Source organism: Petaurus breviceps, unplaced genomic scaffold (assembly GCF_028583685.1).
Source record: "Petaurus breviceps papuanus isolate PSGF00001 unplaced genomic scaffold, PetGlider_PUasm1.0 90977, whole genome shotgun sequence".
NCBI lineage: Eukaryota > Metazoa > Chordata > Mammalia > Diprotodontia > Petauridae > Petaurus > Petaurus breviceps.
Window position 1 is genome coordinate 13,388,936 of NW_027187391.1, and position 18,003 is coordinate 13,406,938.

Below are 18,003 nucleotides of genomic sequence, written 5' to 3' on the forward strand. Positions count from 1 at the left end.
TTTTCTCACACAGCAGCCATTTTCTTTTATTGGTTTCATTACAATTTAGGCAAACATCCCTGTAATGAAAACACAAAACAAAATTATAATCCCAAGAGTTATTACCTCAAATAGCAAAATTTCACTAAACACAACTTAAAGACTTGAATATTATTGATTTCTCATGTTTCCTTACAGTTACATTTCATTTATTCTTTATAAATTAAAAATAACCACATTCTGGGGTTTCAGACATACAGCAAATAGTTGATAGTCAATTTCTATTAATGTATTAAAGTTATATCTTTAAACCATTCTATATATTTTCATAATTATTATAAGTGATATCCAAAAATTTTCAAATGAAAACTCAGTTATAATAAACTTATTATTGTTATTATGTTTCAAAACAAAATATACCCAATAAATGTTTGTTTTCAACTATCAGTTTTTATCACATTCTTTTAAAAGCCCAATTCATAATCTAACAGCAAGCAGATTTTTAAAATTATTGTTTTAATAGCATTTCTGATACAATGGTTTTCCAAATATCACAGTATAAAAGAAGTTAGAAATCCAATAACAACATATACAATATCATGTATTTAAAATATGCAATAAAACTTATTACCAGAGGATGTCAGTTCAGTCAAATGCATTTCTAAATTATCTAACATAGAAAATCATTCATCATATTATCTTTGGTATTTTATATTAATCATATCTAAAACCTGGTATGCAATTACATTCAATTAAAGAAATTATAATAATAACAATGGTCAACACTTACATAGTGATTACCATATGCCAGTCATTATGTTAAGCAATTTCACAATCTTTATATCATTTTGATCCTCTCAGCAACCATGGGATGTGGGTACCATTATTATTTTCCTATGTACAGATAAGTAAGTCAAAAAGAGATAACTTATTTAAGATCATACCATTAATAAATTTCTGAGACTTGAGAATAACTCAGTTTTACTTTCTCCATGCATTTTTCCAATATTTTGTTGTCGTTGTTGCCTAGCTCTTTTATTTGGGAACCCGATCTGAGATGAGAAGAGTTAACAAAGTCAGACAGTCTCTGATCTAGGGTAGTCAAAGGGGGAGGTTTCTAAGGCATGGTGGGAGTCAGAGGGGAATTTCTGAGCTGGGATTAGGGGGGTTGTTAAGAGGATATATCAGAGATAGAGGTCAGAAGTGGGGGATCTCTTAGCTGGGGTGGGGAGGTGGGACTAAAGGGGTTCCTCCTCACAGGCCCCTTTTTGGTTTAAATCACCCTTCCCATTCCTCAATTAAATTTTATTGATTTTTAAGTTGTTCCTTAATTTAAACAAACTTTTTTCTTTCCATAGTCAAGGAAAGGTGGCTATAAAATACAAAGTGTATGCTTTTTTTTTTTCTTCACTGTGGGATTATTTTCAAACTAGCTCCCTTCAATACTCTAACAATAGCCCTGTCAGTCATCAGGGAAAAAGTGATCTAAGTGTTACTTAATTAACCCTGAAACTTTTATAGAATTTGATTTTTATTTTTCTTTAAAACAAATTCTACAGAGTGGTACTTTAAAACTCACCATTTCAGAATATGTTAAGCTTCTGTTAAGTGCCTTATGCTATAGGACAAAGAGAAGCGGGTGAGTTGCTGGAATTACTCCCCTTTATTTATTTATTTTTAGTTTTCAACATTCATTTCCACAAGATTTTGAGTTACAAATTTTCTCCCCATCTTTCCCCTACCCCCACCCCAAGATAGAAAGCATGCTGAATACACCTTCCCCCAATCTGCCCTCTCTTATATCCTCCCCCAACCCCCTCCCCAACTTTCTAGTAAGACAAGATGTATTTCTATAGTCCAGTGCCTGTATATCTTATTTCCCAGTTGCATGTAAAAAACAATTTTTTATAACATTTGTTTTTAAAACTTTGATTTCCAGATTCTTTCCCTTCTTCCCTCCTCACCCACCCCTACTGGAAAGACAAGAAATTTAATATAGGTTGTACATGTGTAGTTATGCAAAAAGTTTCCATAGTAGTTATATTGTGAAAAACTAACTATATTTCTCTCCATACTATCCTGCCTCCCACTTATTCTATTTTCTACTTTGACCCTGTCCCTTTTCAAAAGTTTTTTCTTTTAACTTCCCTCTCCCCCAATCTGTCCTTCCTTCTATCATACCCCCTCTTATCCCCTTCCCCCCTACTTTCCTGTAGGGTAAGATACCCAACTGAGTGTGTATGTTATTCCCTCCTTAAACCAAATTCAGTGAGAGTAGTGTTGACCCATTCCTTTTCACCTTCTTGCTCTTCCCCTCCATTGTAACACTTTTCTCTTGCCTCTTTAATATGAGATAAATTACTCTATTCTATCTCTCCTGTTCTCCTCCTGTTATATTCCTCTCTCACCTCTTAATTTTATTTTTTAGATATAATCCCTTCATATTCAACTCATCCTGTGTCCCTCTCTCTATGTATACATACATATATATTCCCTTCAACTATCCTTATACTGAGAAAAGTTTCATGAGTCACAATTATCATTTTTCCATGTAGGAATATAAATAGTTCAACTTAAATAAGTTCCTTATGATTTCTTTTTTCCTGTTTACATTCTCATGCTTCTCTTGGTTCTTGTATTTGAAAGTCAAATTTTCTGTTCAGCTCTGGTTTTTTCATCAAGGATGCTTGAAAGTCCTCTATTTCATTGAATGACCATATTTTCCCCTGAAGCATTATACTCATTTTTGCTGGGTAGGTGATTTCTTGGTTTTAATCCTAGCTCCTTTGACCTCCAGAATATCATATTCCAAGCCCTTCGATATCTTAATGTAGAAGCTGCCAGATCTTGTGTTATCCTGATTGTGTGTCCACAATCCTCAAATTGTTTCTTCCTGACTGCTTGTAATATTTTCTTCTTGACCTGGGAACTCTGGAACTTGGCTACGATATTCCTAGGAGTTTTCTTTTTGGAATCTTTTTCAAAAGGTGATTGGTGAATTTTTTCAATTTCTGTTTTGCCCTCTGGTTGTAGGATTTCAGGGCAGTTTTCCTTGAGAATTTATTGAAGGATGATTTCTAGTCTCTTTTTGTTCAAGGCTTTCAGGTAGTTCAATAATTTTAAAATGATCTCTCCTGGATCTATTTTCCAGGTCAGTGGTGTTTCCAGTGAGATATTTCACATTACCTTCTGTTTTTTCATTTGTTTGGATCTGTTTTATAGTATGTTGATTTCTCATAAAGTCATTAGTTTCCATTTGCTCCAGTCTAATTGTGAAGGAATTATTCTCTTCAGTGAGTTTTTTAAATTCCTTTTCCATTTGGCCAATTCAACTTTTTAAGTCATTCTTCTCCTCATTGGCTTTTTGGACCCCTTTTGCCATTGGGGTTAGTCTATTTTTTAAGGTGTTATTTTCTTCAGTGTATTTTTGGGTCTCTTTTAGCAGGCTGATAACTAGCTTTTCATAATTTTCTTGCATCATTCTCATTTCTTTTTCCAATTTTTCCTCCACTTCTCTTACTTGGTTTTCAAAATCCTTCTTGAGCTCCTCCATGGCCTATAACCAGTTCATATTTTTCTTGGAAGCTTTTGATGCAGGAGTTTTGACTTTGTTGTCTTCTGGTTCCATGTTTTGATAGTTTTTGTCCCCAAAAAAGGATTCTATGATCTGATTGCACTTCCTCTGCTTACTCATCTTGCCAGCCAATTACTTGACTTTTGAGCCCTTTGCCATGGTAGAACTCTGCTTCCAGAGTGAAGAGAGCTGTGTCCCAAATTGCTGGGGTTTTTACAATTGCCAGAGCTGTAAGGGGGGTGCCCTCTCTACAGCCACCACAAACTCTGGCAGCTGGTATTCCTCACCCCAGGACCACTATCCCAAGACTGTGACCCAGATCCAAGCAGATCAAAGCAAGAGTGATTACCCTCTGAATGGTCTCTTGGTCCCCTGACAATCTACAGGCCAGGAGCTCTGGAGACAGCCACATGGAGTGGCTGCAGCCACTGCACCTCCACCCCCTCTCACCCTGGGGGCAGGGGCCAGAGCGGGTTCTTCTGTCACCCAGTTCCAACAGAGTTCCCCACTGACCTTTTGCTTTCTCTTTGGTGTTTATGGATTGAGAGGTCTGGAAACCACCGCAGCTACTGGTGATTAACTCTCCTGAAGTCTGCTCCAGCTGGTATGTGCCAGTGGTCAGGCCCGCCCCGGGTCTTGGACCACGCGGCTCACACAGAACTGTGCTCGGCTCCCAGCTCAGGTGCGATAGACTCTTCCTGTTGGCCTGCCAGGTTGCCTTCAGCAAGAGATTTGTTTCTCTCTGTCACTTTGTGGGTTCTGTAGCTCTAAAATTTGTTTAGAGGCATTTTTACAGGTTTAAATATATAAATATACACATATGTAAGTATATATATATGTGCATATATATACATATATAAATATGTGTGTATATACATATATATATACACACATATATGTGTTTAGAGTCATTTTACAGGTGATTAGTGTGGGAGATCACATACGTTCCTGCTTTTACTCCGCTTGCCTCTATCCCCACTCCCCTGCAATTTTAAAATGATTAATCTCCAATCTCCTTAATCTGTAAAACTCTCAAACCTACTATGATATTTTTAGCAGTTGACTACAGCTGAAATGACAGAAAGTATCTTGCAGGGTTTTGTTTTGTTTTGGGGTTCCCCCCCAACCTAATCTCTTGCCTGAAGTGGGAGCTAATGCTGCTTACTGGGACAACTGCTTCAAGTACAAAACGTCATTACAGTTTCTTAGCATTTTAAACTCTTTGACTTAAGCTTTTAGTAGTTTTTCTAACTGTCTGCATTTTCCCCTTGGAAATCTTACAAGGTAACAGGACCTACAAACAACCTTAAACACAATAAAAGACAAAGAAACAAAAAAAAACCAAAATGATAAGACAAATATATATTTCCTAGCCTTAATTATTTTCAGTTTACAATAATGAAAAGAGCCAAATTAGATCCAAAACAAATTACCAGTTGAAGCTCTTATTTAGGTCAGATGTCACACAATTCAGTTGTGTGTTATTTAGTCATTCGTGTAACTATCAGGACCATCCCCTGGTGCCATGCTGCCAAAAAATCTATCCAAGAGGAAACCCAATGGTATTTTAATACTATGAGAATCCATAATTCTTATCCACTCCTGGGGGAAAACGTAATCCTTAACCTAAACTTCACTCTAAACTTCCCTTTCTCCTGGGGAAAAATGTAATTATTAACTACGCTCCTGGGGAAAATGTAATCTAAAACTATATCACCCCACTCCTGGGCCAAACTTAATGTATAACTACACCCTAAACCTTACCTGAGCTTGATAACCAGAGAACTGTAGGGAGTTATTTTCTGAAAACTGTCCACCCAAAGGTCAGAGTCCTGTCCCAACCAAGCCAGCTTTGCCAGAAACCATAGTGGGTAAAAGATGAAATGACTGAGAAAACAAGCTTGAGTTTCCAAGCATATTGATTTATTAAGCAATGTATGCCAATTGCCTAACAAATCAGTTCCAGGCCACAATCTTCTGATGCATTCAAATATACACATATTTAAACACACACACATTCTTCTCTAATCCTGTAGGATATGTATACACATATACAACGATACTTCAAGAAGGGATCTGTGATCTGTGAGCCTGAGAAACTTCTTAACTGGTCTCCTCACCTCCAAATTCTCACCCATACTCAGTCCTTCACACAGCTGCCAAATTAATCTTTCTAAAATCCTCTGGGTATCATGGTAGTTCCTCTTACTCAGAAGCCTGAAGTGGCTCCCTATCACCTACAAGATACAAATCTGAATTTCTCAGCTGCGATTTAGAAGCAATCTACTGATCCAACTTTACATATTTCATGATTCAGAACTGGCTTTAAGCAGCTTGGTTTTTTCCTCACTGTTATCCTGTCATACATCATGGTATACGTTCCTGCCTTTGCTCACATTATTCCTTCCACATCCATTCCCACATACCTCCTCTCTTCCTTCTGCCCTGCTCACATTTCATCTCTTCCCTAATCATTCCAACCCACATTGATCTCTCCTTTCTCAAAATTCCTATAGTTACTTGTCTGTACTATTCATGTTGGAACTTTAATCACATACTGTAACAACAAGAAGTCATAACTATTTGAAAATAGATTGTAAGTCCTTTGAGGTTAGGGACCATATTTCATGCTATCATTGCATACTGTACCATACCTAACATGATAGTAGTCTTTGAAACAAATTATATAATTAAAAAATATCTCTCGTAGACCTAATGGTTTGGAAATATAAAAGGTATGTGATAAATATGACATTAGCTTTTAAGGAATTAATTTTTTTAAGATTCCACAAGGTAGGATTCTTAACTCAAGTCCTGCATTTGACTAATAAATGCATGTTGTTTGATAACCTTAAAAAGATATTTTTTCTTTCAGTAATACAACTAAATTACCACAGTCGCATAATTCCAAAGAATTAGAGGTTCTTTTAACTTAAAAAAGGCAACTTTCTGGGAGTACATCTTGTTTTAACCTGTCATTTTTTTTTTTAAGAGCATTCATAGGACCAACACTAGGTGGATTTTTATATGAAAAAATTGGTTTTGAGTGGGCTACAGCTGCACAAGGACTCTGGGCTCTACTTACTGTAAGTAATCAGTCCTGTCTCTTATGGTCTATTAGTGCTTGTGGGAAAGAAGTTCAGATTTTTAAAAAGAAGAAGAAGAAGAAAGGAAAGAACTTCAATGAAAAAAATACACAGATAAGAACAGAAAGAATTTCAGAAAGAATACAAATGAGCAGAGCAGTTTTAGCACAATTTTGATAAATTTAAATATACATTTAAAACTATGTTATGGAAGTTCACAGTTTCATATAAAAATACACACATATTCTACAAGTGATTTTAACTGTCTGCTGTTATTCTGTTAAAGGGACTGGCAATGGGACTGTATTATATTGTGGAACACTGGCAAAGAAGGAGGTACGTTAGACTGCTCACTCTGGTTTATTTGTCCTTTATTGACTATTTTTTGGTTTGTTTTTCCATAATATTCTTTTCAAGTATGTGCCTTCCCCTCCTCACTCAAATCAGTAGGCCTTCTGCAAAGACTAAAAAGGAAAAGCAGTTTTAACAAAATCAGCAAAGAAATGGACCTTAACTGACAGCATATGCAACTAACCTCTTGCCGCCTCTGGGAATGAAGGTGGATTTAATTTTCCTGCTTATTACAAACTCCTCTTTTGGGGCATTAAAAACCCTTAATAATAAGAATAATATTAATAAAACTAACATTTATGTAGTATGTACTATGTGCCAGGCACTGTGCTAAGTTCTTTACAATTATTATCCTTACAACAACCTTGCGAGGTAGGTGCTATTTGCCCCCATTTTATATTTATATTATTTAATATATTTATAATATTCCCATCTTACAGGTGAGTAAGCTGAGGCAAATAGAAGTTAAGTGACTTGCTCAGGGTCATACATCTGGGAAGACTCTGAGGTCAAATTTGAACTCATAATCTTCCTGACTCCAGGACCCAGGTTCTTTGCACTAAAGCAACACCTAGCTGCCCCAATTTAATCTCCACTTCCTCCATGAGATATGCTAGTACCTACCCCACTAAAATTATCTTAAATGTATTTGGATTTTCTCTTATATGTAAAGTCTTTGAGGGAAGAACTATTTCCTCTTTGTCTTTCTGCCTAGTATAGTGCCCGACACAGAGTAGGTACTTATTACGTGCTTATTGATTGATTAAAGAACATTTTCTCAGCCCTTCAGATTGCCAGGCTTCATCATTATAATTACACAGAATACAGTTGTGTTGTATTGTTGTACTTTTTTGTGCATGTACTTTCTAATTTAAAATTCTAATTTGAGGGAATGAAAGTTGTATTACTTTAAATGCTATATTGCTAGTTAGTTCAGTTCCAAGGAAATAAAATCATATTACTTGGCATGAATAGTTGTCAAATAAACATTTCATTTCAATTTAATATGTTCATTTTTTTTTAAGAATCATTGGATTACTTTCTCAGTGGGTGGGGTGGAGTTAGAAGGGAGAGAAGAAAGATCTTTCATGAAAATGAAATATAAATTAAAGAATAAACATTGTAATGTCTTTCTGTTTTTAAAAAATTGTAGATGTGAACTCCAAAATACCCTCCAAACAGAAGAAGAAAGAGAAGAAAGAACATCTCTGTTGCCCCACAGGATATAGCCTTACACATACTCTGGATTGATAGAATGCTTGAAGCTGTATTTTATTACTTTTACAAATCAGAAATGTTTTCAGAAAAAAGAACCCACAAACAACACAGAGCCCTAAAACCAGCCTTCTAAAAGAGTTGACACTACCTTTAGAATGATACAGAGTTAGGTGATCAAGTGCCCTGATAAGTTGGCCAACTTCTATATATTTGATGCACTTTGTACAGGACAGATGTTGGAAAATTCTCTGGATCTGTTTTTATGTGTATGTCAAAGCTCCTTGCTTTCTGTGCTGGGTGGCTGAATGTAATCAGGTTTCTTACTACTTTGGTGTATGTTTTACCGTAAGTGCAATCATTCTATAAATGCACCTTTTTATATAGGGGGCTAGGGAGAGAGAATGACTTAAACTAATCTCTGGGTAACTGATAACCTCAGTGAACTTATACAGTGACTCAACAGTGAACTTAACAGTGACTTAGTGAACTTAACAATGACTCAAAATATTTGAAAGAATGAATTTGAAATTAAATAAAAGATCTTCTTTCATAGTGTTTAACTACTTTGTCTATCTGGTTGAGAAAGGAAAATCCCTTCTTACTGTGTTTGAAGTCTAAATGGTCCCTTCTTTCTTGAAAAAGAAAAAGAAAGGAAAGGAAAAGAATAATCTGTTGTTCTTGTGAAAGGCACAGGAACAACAGTGCTTAAGTTTGTCTTTTTATAACATATAGTTATGGACTTACATAATAAATAACATTTATCCCAGCTTGGCAACCTCAGACTCAGTTCCCTCATCTGCAAAATGGAGAGATCATTTACCTCAGAGGTTTTCTATTAAAATAATAGGCTTGAAAACTCCTATTATTAAAGTTAAAAGCCCTAGGCAAATATTCAGGTGCAGTACTTTCTGTTTGCGGACTGAGGACAGAAACTGCCCTAGATCCAGCTTGGGATCACCTTGGACTCCTTTTACTTACTTCCCTCCCCCCCATATCCAACCCATTGCCAAATATCATCATTTCTACCTTCACAACATCTTTTCTAGACATCACCTTTTCTCCACACAGAAATAACCACTATCCTCATTCAGGTTTTTATCACTTCCTGCCTAATGATTTCAATAAAAATTGATTTCCCTTCCTCTGGTCTCTCCTCTCTCCAAACCATCTACTTAAAGCTTAGGTCTGTGTAGGTCACCTCCCTGATCAGCAAATGTCAGTGGCTCAGTATTCCCTCCAGGATCAAATAAAAGTCCTCTGTTTGGTATTGAAAGCCTCTTCACAACCTGGCCACTTATTACTTTTCTGATTTTATTTTACTTTACTGCCCTCCATGCATGCTGCAGTCTAGCTATGATATCTCATTTGCTATTCCTCATGTCTTTGCACTGGCTGTCCCTTGTGACTAGAATGTTCTCTCTCATCTTCCTTTAGTTTCCCTGTTTTCCCTCAAGTTATTGTTACTGTCCAGTGTCTAACTCTTCATAAACCCATGGACCATAGCATGCCAGTATTGTCCATGGAGATTTCTTCTCAAAAATACTGGAGTGGTTTGTCATTTCCTTCTCCAGTGGATTGAGGCAGAGTTTGTTTAATGACTTGTTCATGGTCATACCGATAGTGTTTGATGCAGGATTTGAACTATTGGAACCTCTCTCTTCAGGAGTTAAAACTGCCTCCAGGCCCAGAACTCTCTTAACCACTGAGCCACCCAGCTGTCTTCAAGTTTTCTTCAGAACTCAGCTCAAATGCTGTGTTTTCAGGTCTACTCCCTCCGCCAGCTAGTGGCTTTTCTCTGAGAATACCTCCCTTTTACACTGTCTGTATCTCACATGGGATAGCTAGGTGCTACAATGCATAGAGAACTGGGCCTGGAATCAGAAAAACCTATCTGTCCTCAGACACTTACTGGCTATGTGATCCTGGACAAGTCACTTAGCCTTGTTTGCCTCCGTTTCCTCATCTGTAAAAATGAGCTGGAGAAGGAAATGGCAAGCCACTCTAGTATCTTTGCCAAGAAAACCCCAAACGGGATCATGAAGAGTCAGATATGACTGAAAGGATTCAAAAACAACAAAATAGCTTTTATTTTCCCCGAGTCAGAAACATTTAGTAAAACACACTTTTTATTAAACTTTAAAAACACGTGTGAGGCACCATGATAGCTGGGGATCCAAAGAGAGGTAAAAAAAAACCAGTCCCCCTCTCAAGGAGCTCACAATCTAATGGGGGAGTAATAACCTAACAAAGTAGCTCCTTGGAGAAAAGTTTCCCTTTTTTGGGTCTGTTTTCTGTTCTCGGTTCTTTTTTTGTTTTGGAGGGGGAAGGCAGGGCAATTGGTATTAAGTGACTTGCCCAAGGTTACCCAGCTAGTAAGTGTTAAGTGTCTGAGGCTGGATTTGAACTCAGGTCCTTTGGATTCCAGGGCCAGTGCTCTATTCACTGCACCACCTAGCTGCCTTTGGTTCTTTAAATGTTTTTGAAATAACCTGGTTTAGGGGCAGCCAGGTGGCTCAGTGAGTAAGAGCACCTGCTCCAGTGTCGGGATGACCTGGATCAAATCCGGGCTCAGATACTCAGCACCACACCCAGAAATAACTGGTCGTGTAACCTTGAGCAAGTTACTTAACCCCGATTGCTTTAAAAAAAAAAAGAAAGAAATAACCTGGTTTACTTGAATCTCACATCGAGTTTTCTGCAAACTTTTTTTTTTTCCTTCACTGATTGTCATTGTTCTGAACTGATCCTGTTCATAAATCAGGATCATTCTCCCTTATTAGGTTTTATGAATTAGTTAATATTCTTAATTCTTAGTTTAACTGTTGGCTGCCAGGTGTCTTCTGTTTGGCAAGAACACTAAATGTTTTCTAAATGAGGAAGTTTTTAGGTTCCTTTAACCTCCAAATTGAAGTGATCGCTCTACAATGGTTAAATTTCCCTTAGATAATGATGACAGTCCTCAGTGTAGGGTTCTTTTTCCCACTGACAAATTAATCTTCCTAAAACAACACTATACATCAATCAACTTTTACTGTTTCAAAACCTCTAATATATATTGAAAACTCTTTATCCCAAGGTTTCAAGAACTTTTCTTGGTCCTTTCCTACTTACTTCTTCAACCTTTTTCTTTAATAGTTACTCATTTTTAAAAAAAAGCTTTTGCTAATCCGATCTGACCTACTAATCTTTCACAGAAGAGAAACATATACTATCTTTCCCTCCTCTTCAGGACAGCCCATTACAAATCGGAAGCAGGTCTCCTTTCTATTAGGCTGTTTACTGCTTCCCCAGGCCATAGCAGTAATTAGAATTCCAGGGCACTGCCAAGAAAACAGCATTCATACCCAAGGAAATAACTTGGCTGACCAAGGAGTGAAAACCAACAGTTTTAACTCCTGAAGAGAGAGGTTCGCATAGTACAGGTCCCTATGGAACTTTCACTTTCTCCCCAAGGGCAGCTTTAGTACATCCATCTTACCCTGAAGGCCTGCCTAATCCTTCTAGTCTAACAAAAGAAAAGTTAGCCACTGCCCAGAAAAGAATGCTTATGGAAAAGCAAGAAAAACTACAAAGAGGAGGGACCTTAGCTTGATAAGCCTTTGGGACTGTGGGTCAGGAGTTTTCACTGGGCCGCTGTCATTTCCTGTAAAATGTGTTCCACCAGTCCCAAACAGGATGCATCCAAACCTCTGACCATGTTCATGATTTTCTTCTGCCAGATTCACCCTTGGAAACTTGACAGATGAACTTCATTTAAATGCCACCTGCCCTTGGTGATGAAAATGCTTAGGTTATGGTATGTTTTCTTGGTGGGCAGAAGGGTTCCCCTACCATGCTGCCATAGCCTCTGAGGTTGCAGAAATCCTCTTAGAAAAATATCATTCCATTCTGGGGCAGGGAATGGGGGTACAGTAGGTTCCTAAGGTCTATCATCCCCAATCCGCAGGAATGGTTGAAAAATTTAATGGGATACTTATAACCTCCCTGGATAAATTCTCTGAGGACCTGGATTTCCCCTGGCCCAAAGTACTTCTTTATTTTATTTTATTTTTTTAAGCAATCAGGGTTAAGTAACTTGCACAAGGTTACACGGCCAGTTGTGCCAAGTATCGGAGGCAGGAATCAATCCCAGGTCTCCCGACACTGGGGCCAGTGCTCATACTCACTGCACCACCTGGTTGCCCCCAAAGTCCTTCTTTAGCCCTGCTAAGTCTTATATCTAGAACATTTGGTTCCCATAAGCTTAGTCCCTATAAGATAGTAATAATAGCACGCCCAATGCCACTGTACCTCTGGGTGGGAAGCATAGCAGCCACAGGCTACCTCCTGCAATACTGTATTTGGTTGACTCAGAAAATATCACAGTGACCACCTTGTCTCACGGTCCCATTCTTAGGAATCCTAACAGACCCAATCCATGATCCAACCTGGTGATGAGGTATACTGCAATCCTCATCCCTGAAAACAGTCCTTGAAGTCACTATGGAAAGGCCCCTTTGAGTTCTGCTCACCATCCCCACTGCTGCCAAACTCTGGGGAGTGGAGTCCTGGATCCACCTGTCACAGCTAAAAAGGACAGTGCTACATTTTCCCAAATGCCTGAATTGTAGAACTGACAGGTGATTTGACTAGAAATTAATAAGGGTCCGAGGCAACCAACATCTGTGGTAGACAGCTGTTCTCAAGACCCCAGAATGAAAAGAAGAGGATAGCAGATGAAAAGTGCTGAACCAAGAAAGGGGACATGGCCTGAGGTTTGCAGACCCTCCCTCTGTGAACTAAGCCTTTTCTTTCTTGCTGTTATAGCAGTCTCTGGCATCTCGTTATCCAAATTGTTTGTCCTACTCCTCATCCCTTCACTCTGGTTAATAAGCTTCTGGGAGAAACTTGATTGATCTGACCGTTGGGCGTGTTACTCAAGGTCCCAGCCCCTTGAGGCTTCAACCCTAGCCACCCATTAGAAACCTGGATTAGGACCCCACTGGGAGGGTTCTATTTTATTGGCCCTCCAAGACATGCTCTGAGAACCCCTGTTTCTCCCTAGACTGAGAATCTACCCAGTCCCCATCTGCTTCATGGAACAGCAGCTTATGTGAAGGGAGCAGCTAGTGTCCTCTACTATTACTTCTGTCTGCGTTCTCAGAACACTACCACAGTCACAACCACAACAACTTCCCACAGGATAAAGGAGCACATTAACAGAGAATTAATAGACTTAACAGAAGGTTTTAGGGCCCCAACATGTCACCCCATTACCTAAAGGGTCCATGACATTCTGGGGCCTCTCTAGAAACACAGGTTCCACTCTTCATCCAGGGCATGAGCAGCAACATGGGCCCTTACCTTGATTCATTAAATTCCATGCAATGCAATTTCACCTTTATTGTGAACTCCACCTGAGTTGTTTTCCTAAATGCCTCACTTGATTCCTCTGGTCAGCTCCTTTGGTCACAGATTTCCCTGAAATCAAACCCATTGCTAGCACAGAACTAGCACATCCTAAAACACTGGGAAAGTTCCCTGTAGCAAATGGAGTTGGGGGACCTGCCCTCCCAAATCAGGCATCCAACCTCTGACCTTTACCTACAACAAAGGCAACAGTAAAGACATCTATTCAATTTCCAGGTTAGTATGGGAATCCCAGGAAGGCCTCTGATTCCATAATCATGGTAGAGCTAAACCCCCATGCCTGGAGGCACTGAATTCCAAGAGTTACACTCACCCTGCCTGGTATTCACCCTCTGATACTGAAGAGAGTACCCATAAAAAGGGTTAGGGTTGCTCTGGAGACCCCAAAATACCAACACGCTGGGTCCTGCTGAATGAATTCGACTCAAGTCTCCTCTCAGCTAAAGAAAAGTAAAGTTTACTAAAAGTGTGCTTGTATTAGACACAGAGTAAGTCTGTGCTAGGTCATTCTATGGCACTCTCCCTATTCTATAGTGCTCTCACCATTCTATGGCGCTCTCACAAACATGGAGACAAGATGGGGTCTTATATACATTAGGTTGTGGGAGGAATCTAGGGGTGGTCTAGAGGAGGAGTTTGGGGAGGGTCTTCAGGAGGAGTTAATGAGGTCAATGAGTGATTACAGGTGGGAAGTTGCTGGAGGCCACCTGGAGACTAGAGACAATGGTGGGCTAGGCCAATTCAAAGGTGGATGTTTGATAGGAAGGGTGGGAAGTCTAGTAACAGAGGCTAGGGCTCAGCCACAATGAAAGGCTTATGGCCTCATGCAAATGCCTCATCTAATGAGACATTTTAATCAAGATTCCAAGGGAGGTTCCCACAGCCTGTACCTCCAGGACTCAAGCAGAGCTCAAGGAAGTTCTCAGATACCATAACTCATCATTCCCCCCTCAAACAAATGGGACCCAAATTATTTTGGGGTCAAGGGCAAAGGTCTCAGCTTCTGAAAGTGCTTCCTGCTGTCAATGGTAGTTGAGCTGTTCAAGGGGGTCAGACTTCACATTCAAGGGGTCAGACTCTGGAATGTGGATGATACCAGGTCTAGTGGACTGGAGAACTTGGATTCAGTCAGAGATTTGCATAGCCTTAGTAGTCATCCACAGGTTGATACCTCGAACCCTGGAGGAGATAAACCTGGCAAAGAGGTTAAGCAAACAAAGACCAAACAGGCACCAAAAAAATAGATAAAGTGAAGAGGGTACCCACTAAGAGGGTTAGGGTTGCTCTGGAGACCCCAAAATACCAACACTCCAGGTCCTGCAGAATGAATTCAACTTGAGTCTTCTCAGCCAAAGAAAAGTAAAATTTATTGAATGTTCACTTGCATTAGACACAGAGTATGTTTGTGCTAGAAAATTCTATGGCACTCTCCCCATTCTATGACATTCTATGGCACTCACACCACATGGTGTGAGATGGGGTCTTATATACAGAAGGTTGTGGGAGGGATCTAGGGGTGGTCTAGAGGAGGAGTTTGGGGAGGGTCTTCAGGAGGAGTTAATGAGGTCAATGACTGATTAAGAGTGGGAAGTTGCTGGAGGCCACCTGGAGACTAGAGACAATGGTGGGCTAGGCCAGTTCAAGGGTGTATTGATATTTTGATAGGATCAATAGTGGGAAGTAGATAAACAATGGAGGGTTAGGCTAGTAACTGGGCTAGTAGTTAGCAGTTAGTAACTAGACTAGAGGTCTGAGCCCTGCCACAATGTAAGGCTTATTGCCTCATGCAAATGCCTCATCAAATGAGACAATTTAATCAAGAGTTCAAGGGAGGTTCCCAGAGCCTGTACTTCAATGACTCAAGGACAGTTTGAGGGGGCTCCCAGAGCCCATACCTCATCAAAAGGACAATGTCCCTGGTAGGAATTAAAGATGACTATGTCAGGCCAAAAGGAAAGGGGCAGCTATAATTTCATCTCTTTTTATCCTTTTTGCTGGAGGGGGCTGGGGCCTTTCTAAACATTAGCTTGAAGTCCTCCAATGGCTCACTGGTATATTCTGGAGTGTGGAGGGGGGAGAATAGGGGAGGAGAAGCAAGATGTGCTATTGGTTTAATCCTAGAATTATGAGTCCACCTGGGGAGACCTTCAAGTTTTACTGCCATTGGAGTGGTGAGTATGACTTGGTAGGTTCCCTTCCATTTGACATCTATTCTCCCTTTTGAGTTTTCCATGACTTTAAGCAGACCCAATGTCCAGGTTGTCCTGCAGCAGGACAATCCTTTTCAAGGATTTTTTGGAAGATACTTATTAGCATATTCAGTCAGATCATTCCTGACAGCTCCTAACTGAGTTGCAAATTGGGTAATTAAATGCTGTTCTGGGTCCACTAGGATGTCAGAGGTTAGGAAGGGCCTCCCATACATGAGTTCAAAGGGACTAAGCTTGATATTTTCCCAAGGTGTGATTTGGACTCTGAGCAGCCCAATGGGGGAGATTCTTAACCCAGTCTTCATGCATAGCTTAGTAAGGACCTGCTTAAGGGTATGGTTCATTTTCTCTACTTTACCAGAGGATTTTGGATTCCAGGCTGAGTGAAGGTGATAATTGTTTTTAAGTGTCTTTGCCACTGCCTGGGTTATCTGTGAAATAAAAGTTGGGCCTTTGTCACTCTGTAAGGAGCCAGGCAAGCCAAAATATAATATATAAAATAAATATATAAATATATTTATAAATTTATGATAAATATATTATATATAATATATAATTTCCTTTAATAGGAACTTTGATACCTGCTGAGTTTTTTCAGTTCTGAAAGGGCAAGCTTCTATCCAATTAGTAAAGGTGTCAATAAAAACCAAAAAAAAAATTTGAAACCCCTACATGGGGGCATATGTGTAAAATCTATCTGCCAGTCTTCACCTGGGTATGTACCCCTCCTCTGAACAGGTTTTTAAAGGGGAGGAGGTTTGACTGCCCCTTCAGAATTCACCTGAGCACAGGCTGGGCAGTCCCAACAGACTTGTCTGATGGTTTCTCCTACCTTACTACCAGTAAAAATGGACTTTATCAGAGACTGGAGGGCTTTCTTCCCTAGGTGTGTGGCCTAGTGTAAGCCAAAAAGAAACTTCCACTGACTTTCCTCTGGAATAAGAAGTTGTCCTGAGGGTGTTTGAAACCACCCAGAGCAGGAAAGAGAGTATCCCCTTGTAATGGAAATGTAAATTTTAAAGATCTTCCCTGCCCCTAGGCTAATGTGCACCTGAAGCCTGGGGTGGGAGGCTTGTTTTTCAGTAGATACTTCTTGATTGGCCAGTGAGTCAATAAGGTTGTTACATTCTCTGAGCCAGGAGAAGGCTATATAAGTCCTGATGTGTAGCTTTGTTTTGGGACTCACTTTGAGAAGTGTTTTGTGATTTGATCTGAATTCTGGGAAGCTGTTGTTGAGTCCCCCGGCTTTGAAAAACCCAGAATGTGGAACCCAGATGTTGACTGGGTATGGATGTAATGGTTGGACAGTTTGGAAATCTGTCTACTTGATGTTTCTGTCTTAATAATTATGCCTGTATATTTTGAGGTTCAGGGTGCTGACCTTTTTGCCCTGAACAAGGTAAACGATATATGGTCTGACTGATTAAAGTAAGCTTGTTAACCCATTTTGAGTTGCTTTCCTTTAACAAAGCAGATCCAAGAACCTGTGGTAGCTGCAAACCCTGAGGACGCTTGGGGTGCTTGCTGCTACACCCCTTTCTTTAGCAAGGGCCTGTTCCCGAGAGCTGTATGAAGGTGTGAAGGAATTGGGAAGTTGTGGAAGTACAGGAGCCAGTATAGTCAAATGGTGGGCAGCAGTCTTTGCTGCAGTGTTTGCCAGATTTCCCACAACCTGGTCAGTTCCTCCTTTCTGGTGGCTTTTGCAAAAGATAACAGCTACCTCAGAGGGCTTTTGAACAGCTTGAAGGAGATGTGAAATTTCCTGTGCATGTTTAATAGGGGAATTTTTTTGCTGTGAGATATCCCAGTTTCTTTCCAAATTGCTCCATGGGCATGTAGAACATGGAAAGCATATTTTGAGTCAGTGAAAATGTTTACTCATTTATTTTCCCCTAGCTCTAGGGCTCTGGTGAGTGCTATCAATTCTGCCTCCTGGGCAGAGGTCCCAGGAGGCAGGGGTTTGGCCTTTATGGTTTGGTAGAGGCTGACCACTGAATATCCACTTTTCCTGACCTTGTTTAATAAAGCTTGAACCATCTGTGTACCAAACTGCTTTGGGGTGTGGGAGAGGAGAATCTTTCAAATCAGCTCAACTGGCATAAACATGGTCCAAGGTCTACTCACAATCATGAACCAGGACATCTGATGGGCACTGTCTGGGAGGACGGTTGCTGGG

General features: G+C 39.7%; 1 protein-coding gene across 7 annotated transcripts in view; it reads left to right on the forward strand.

The window, feature by feature from the left end:
• The window catches only part of SLC18B1 (solute carrier family 18 member B1), a 51,751-nt gene extending 42,983 nt beyond the window's left edge, over positions 1-8,768 (forward strand). For all 7 annotated transcript variants that reach the window (XM_069077359.1, XM_069077358.1, XM_069077357.1 and 4 more), the window contains 3 exons: positions 6,546-6,639; positions 6,926-6,975; positions 8,144-8,768. In XM_069077359.1, coding sequence (XP_068933460.1) covers positions 6,546-6,639; positions 6,926-6,975; positions 8,144-8,219 — 220 coding nt within the window. In that variant the 3' untranslated portion in view covers positions 8,220-8,768. The remainder of the gene's footprint in view (positions 1-6,545; positions 6,640-6,925; positions 6,976-8,143) is intronic.
• The last annotated feature ends 9,235 nt before the right edge of the window (positions 8,769-18,003 follow it).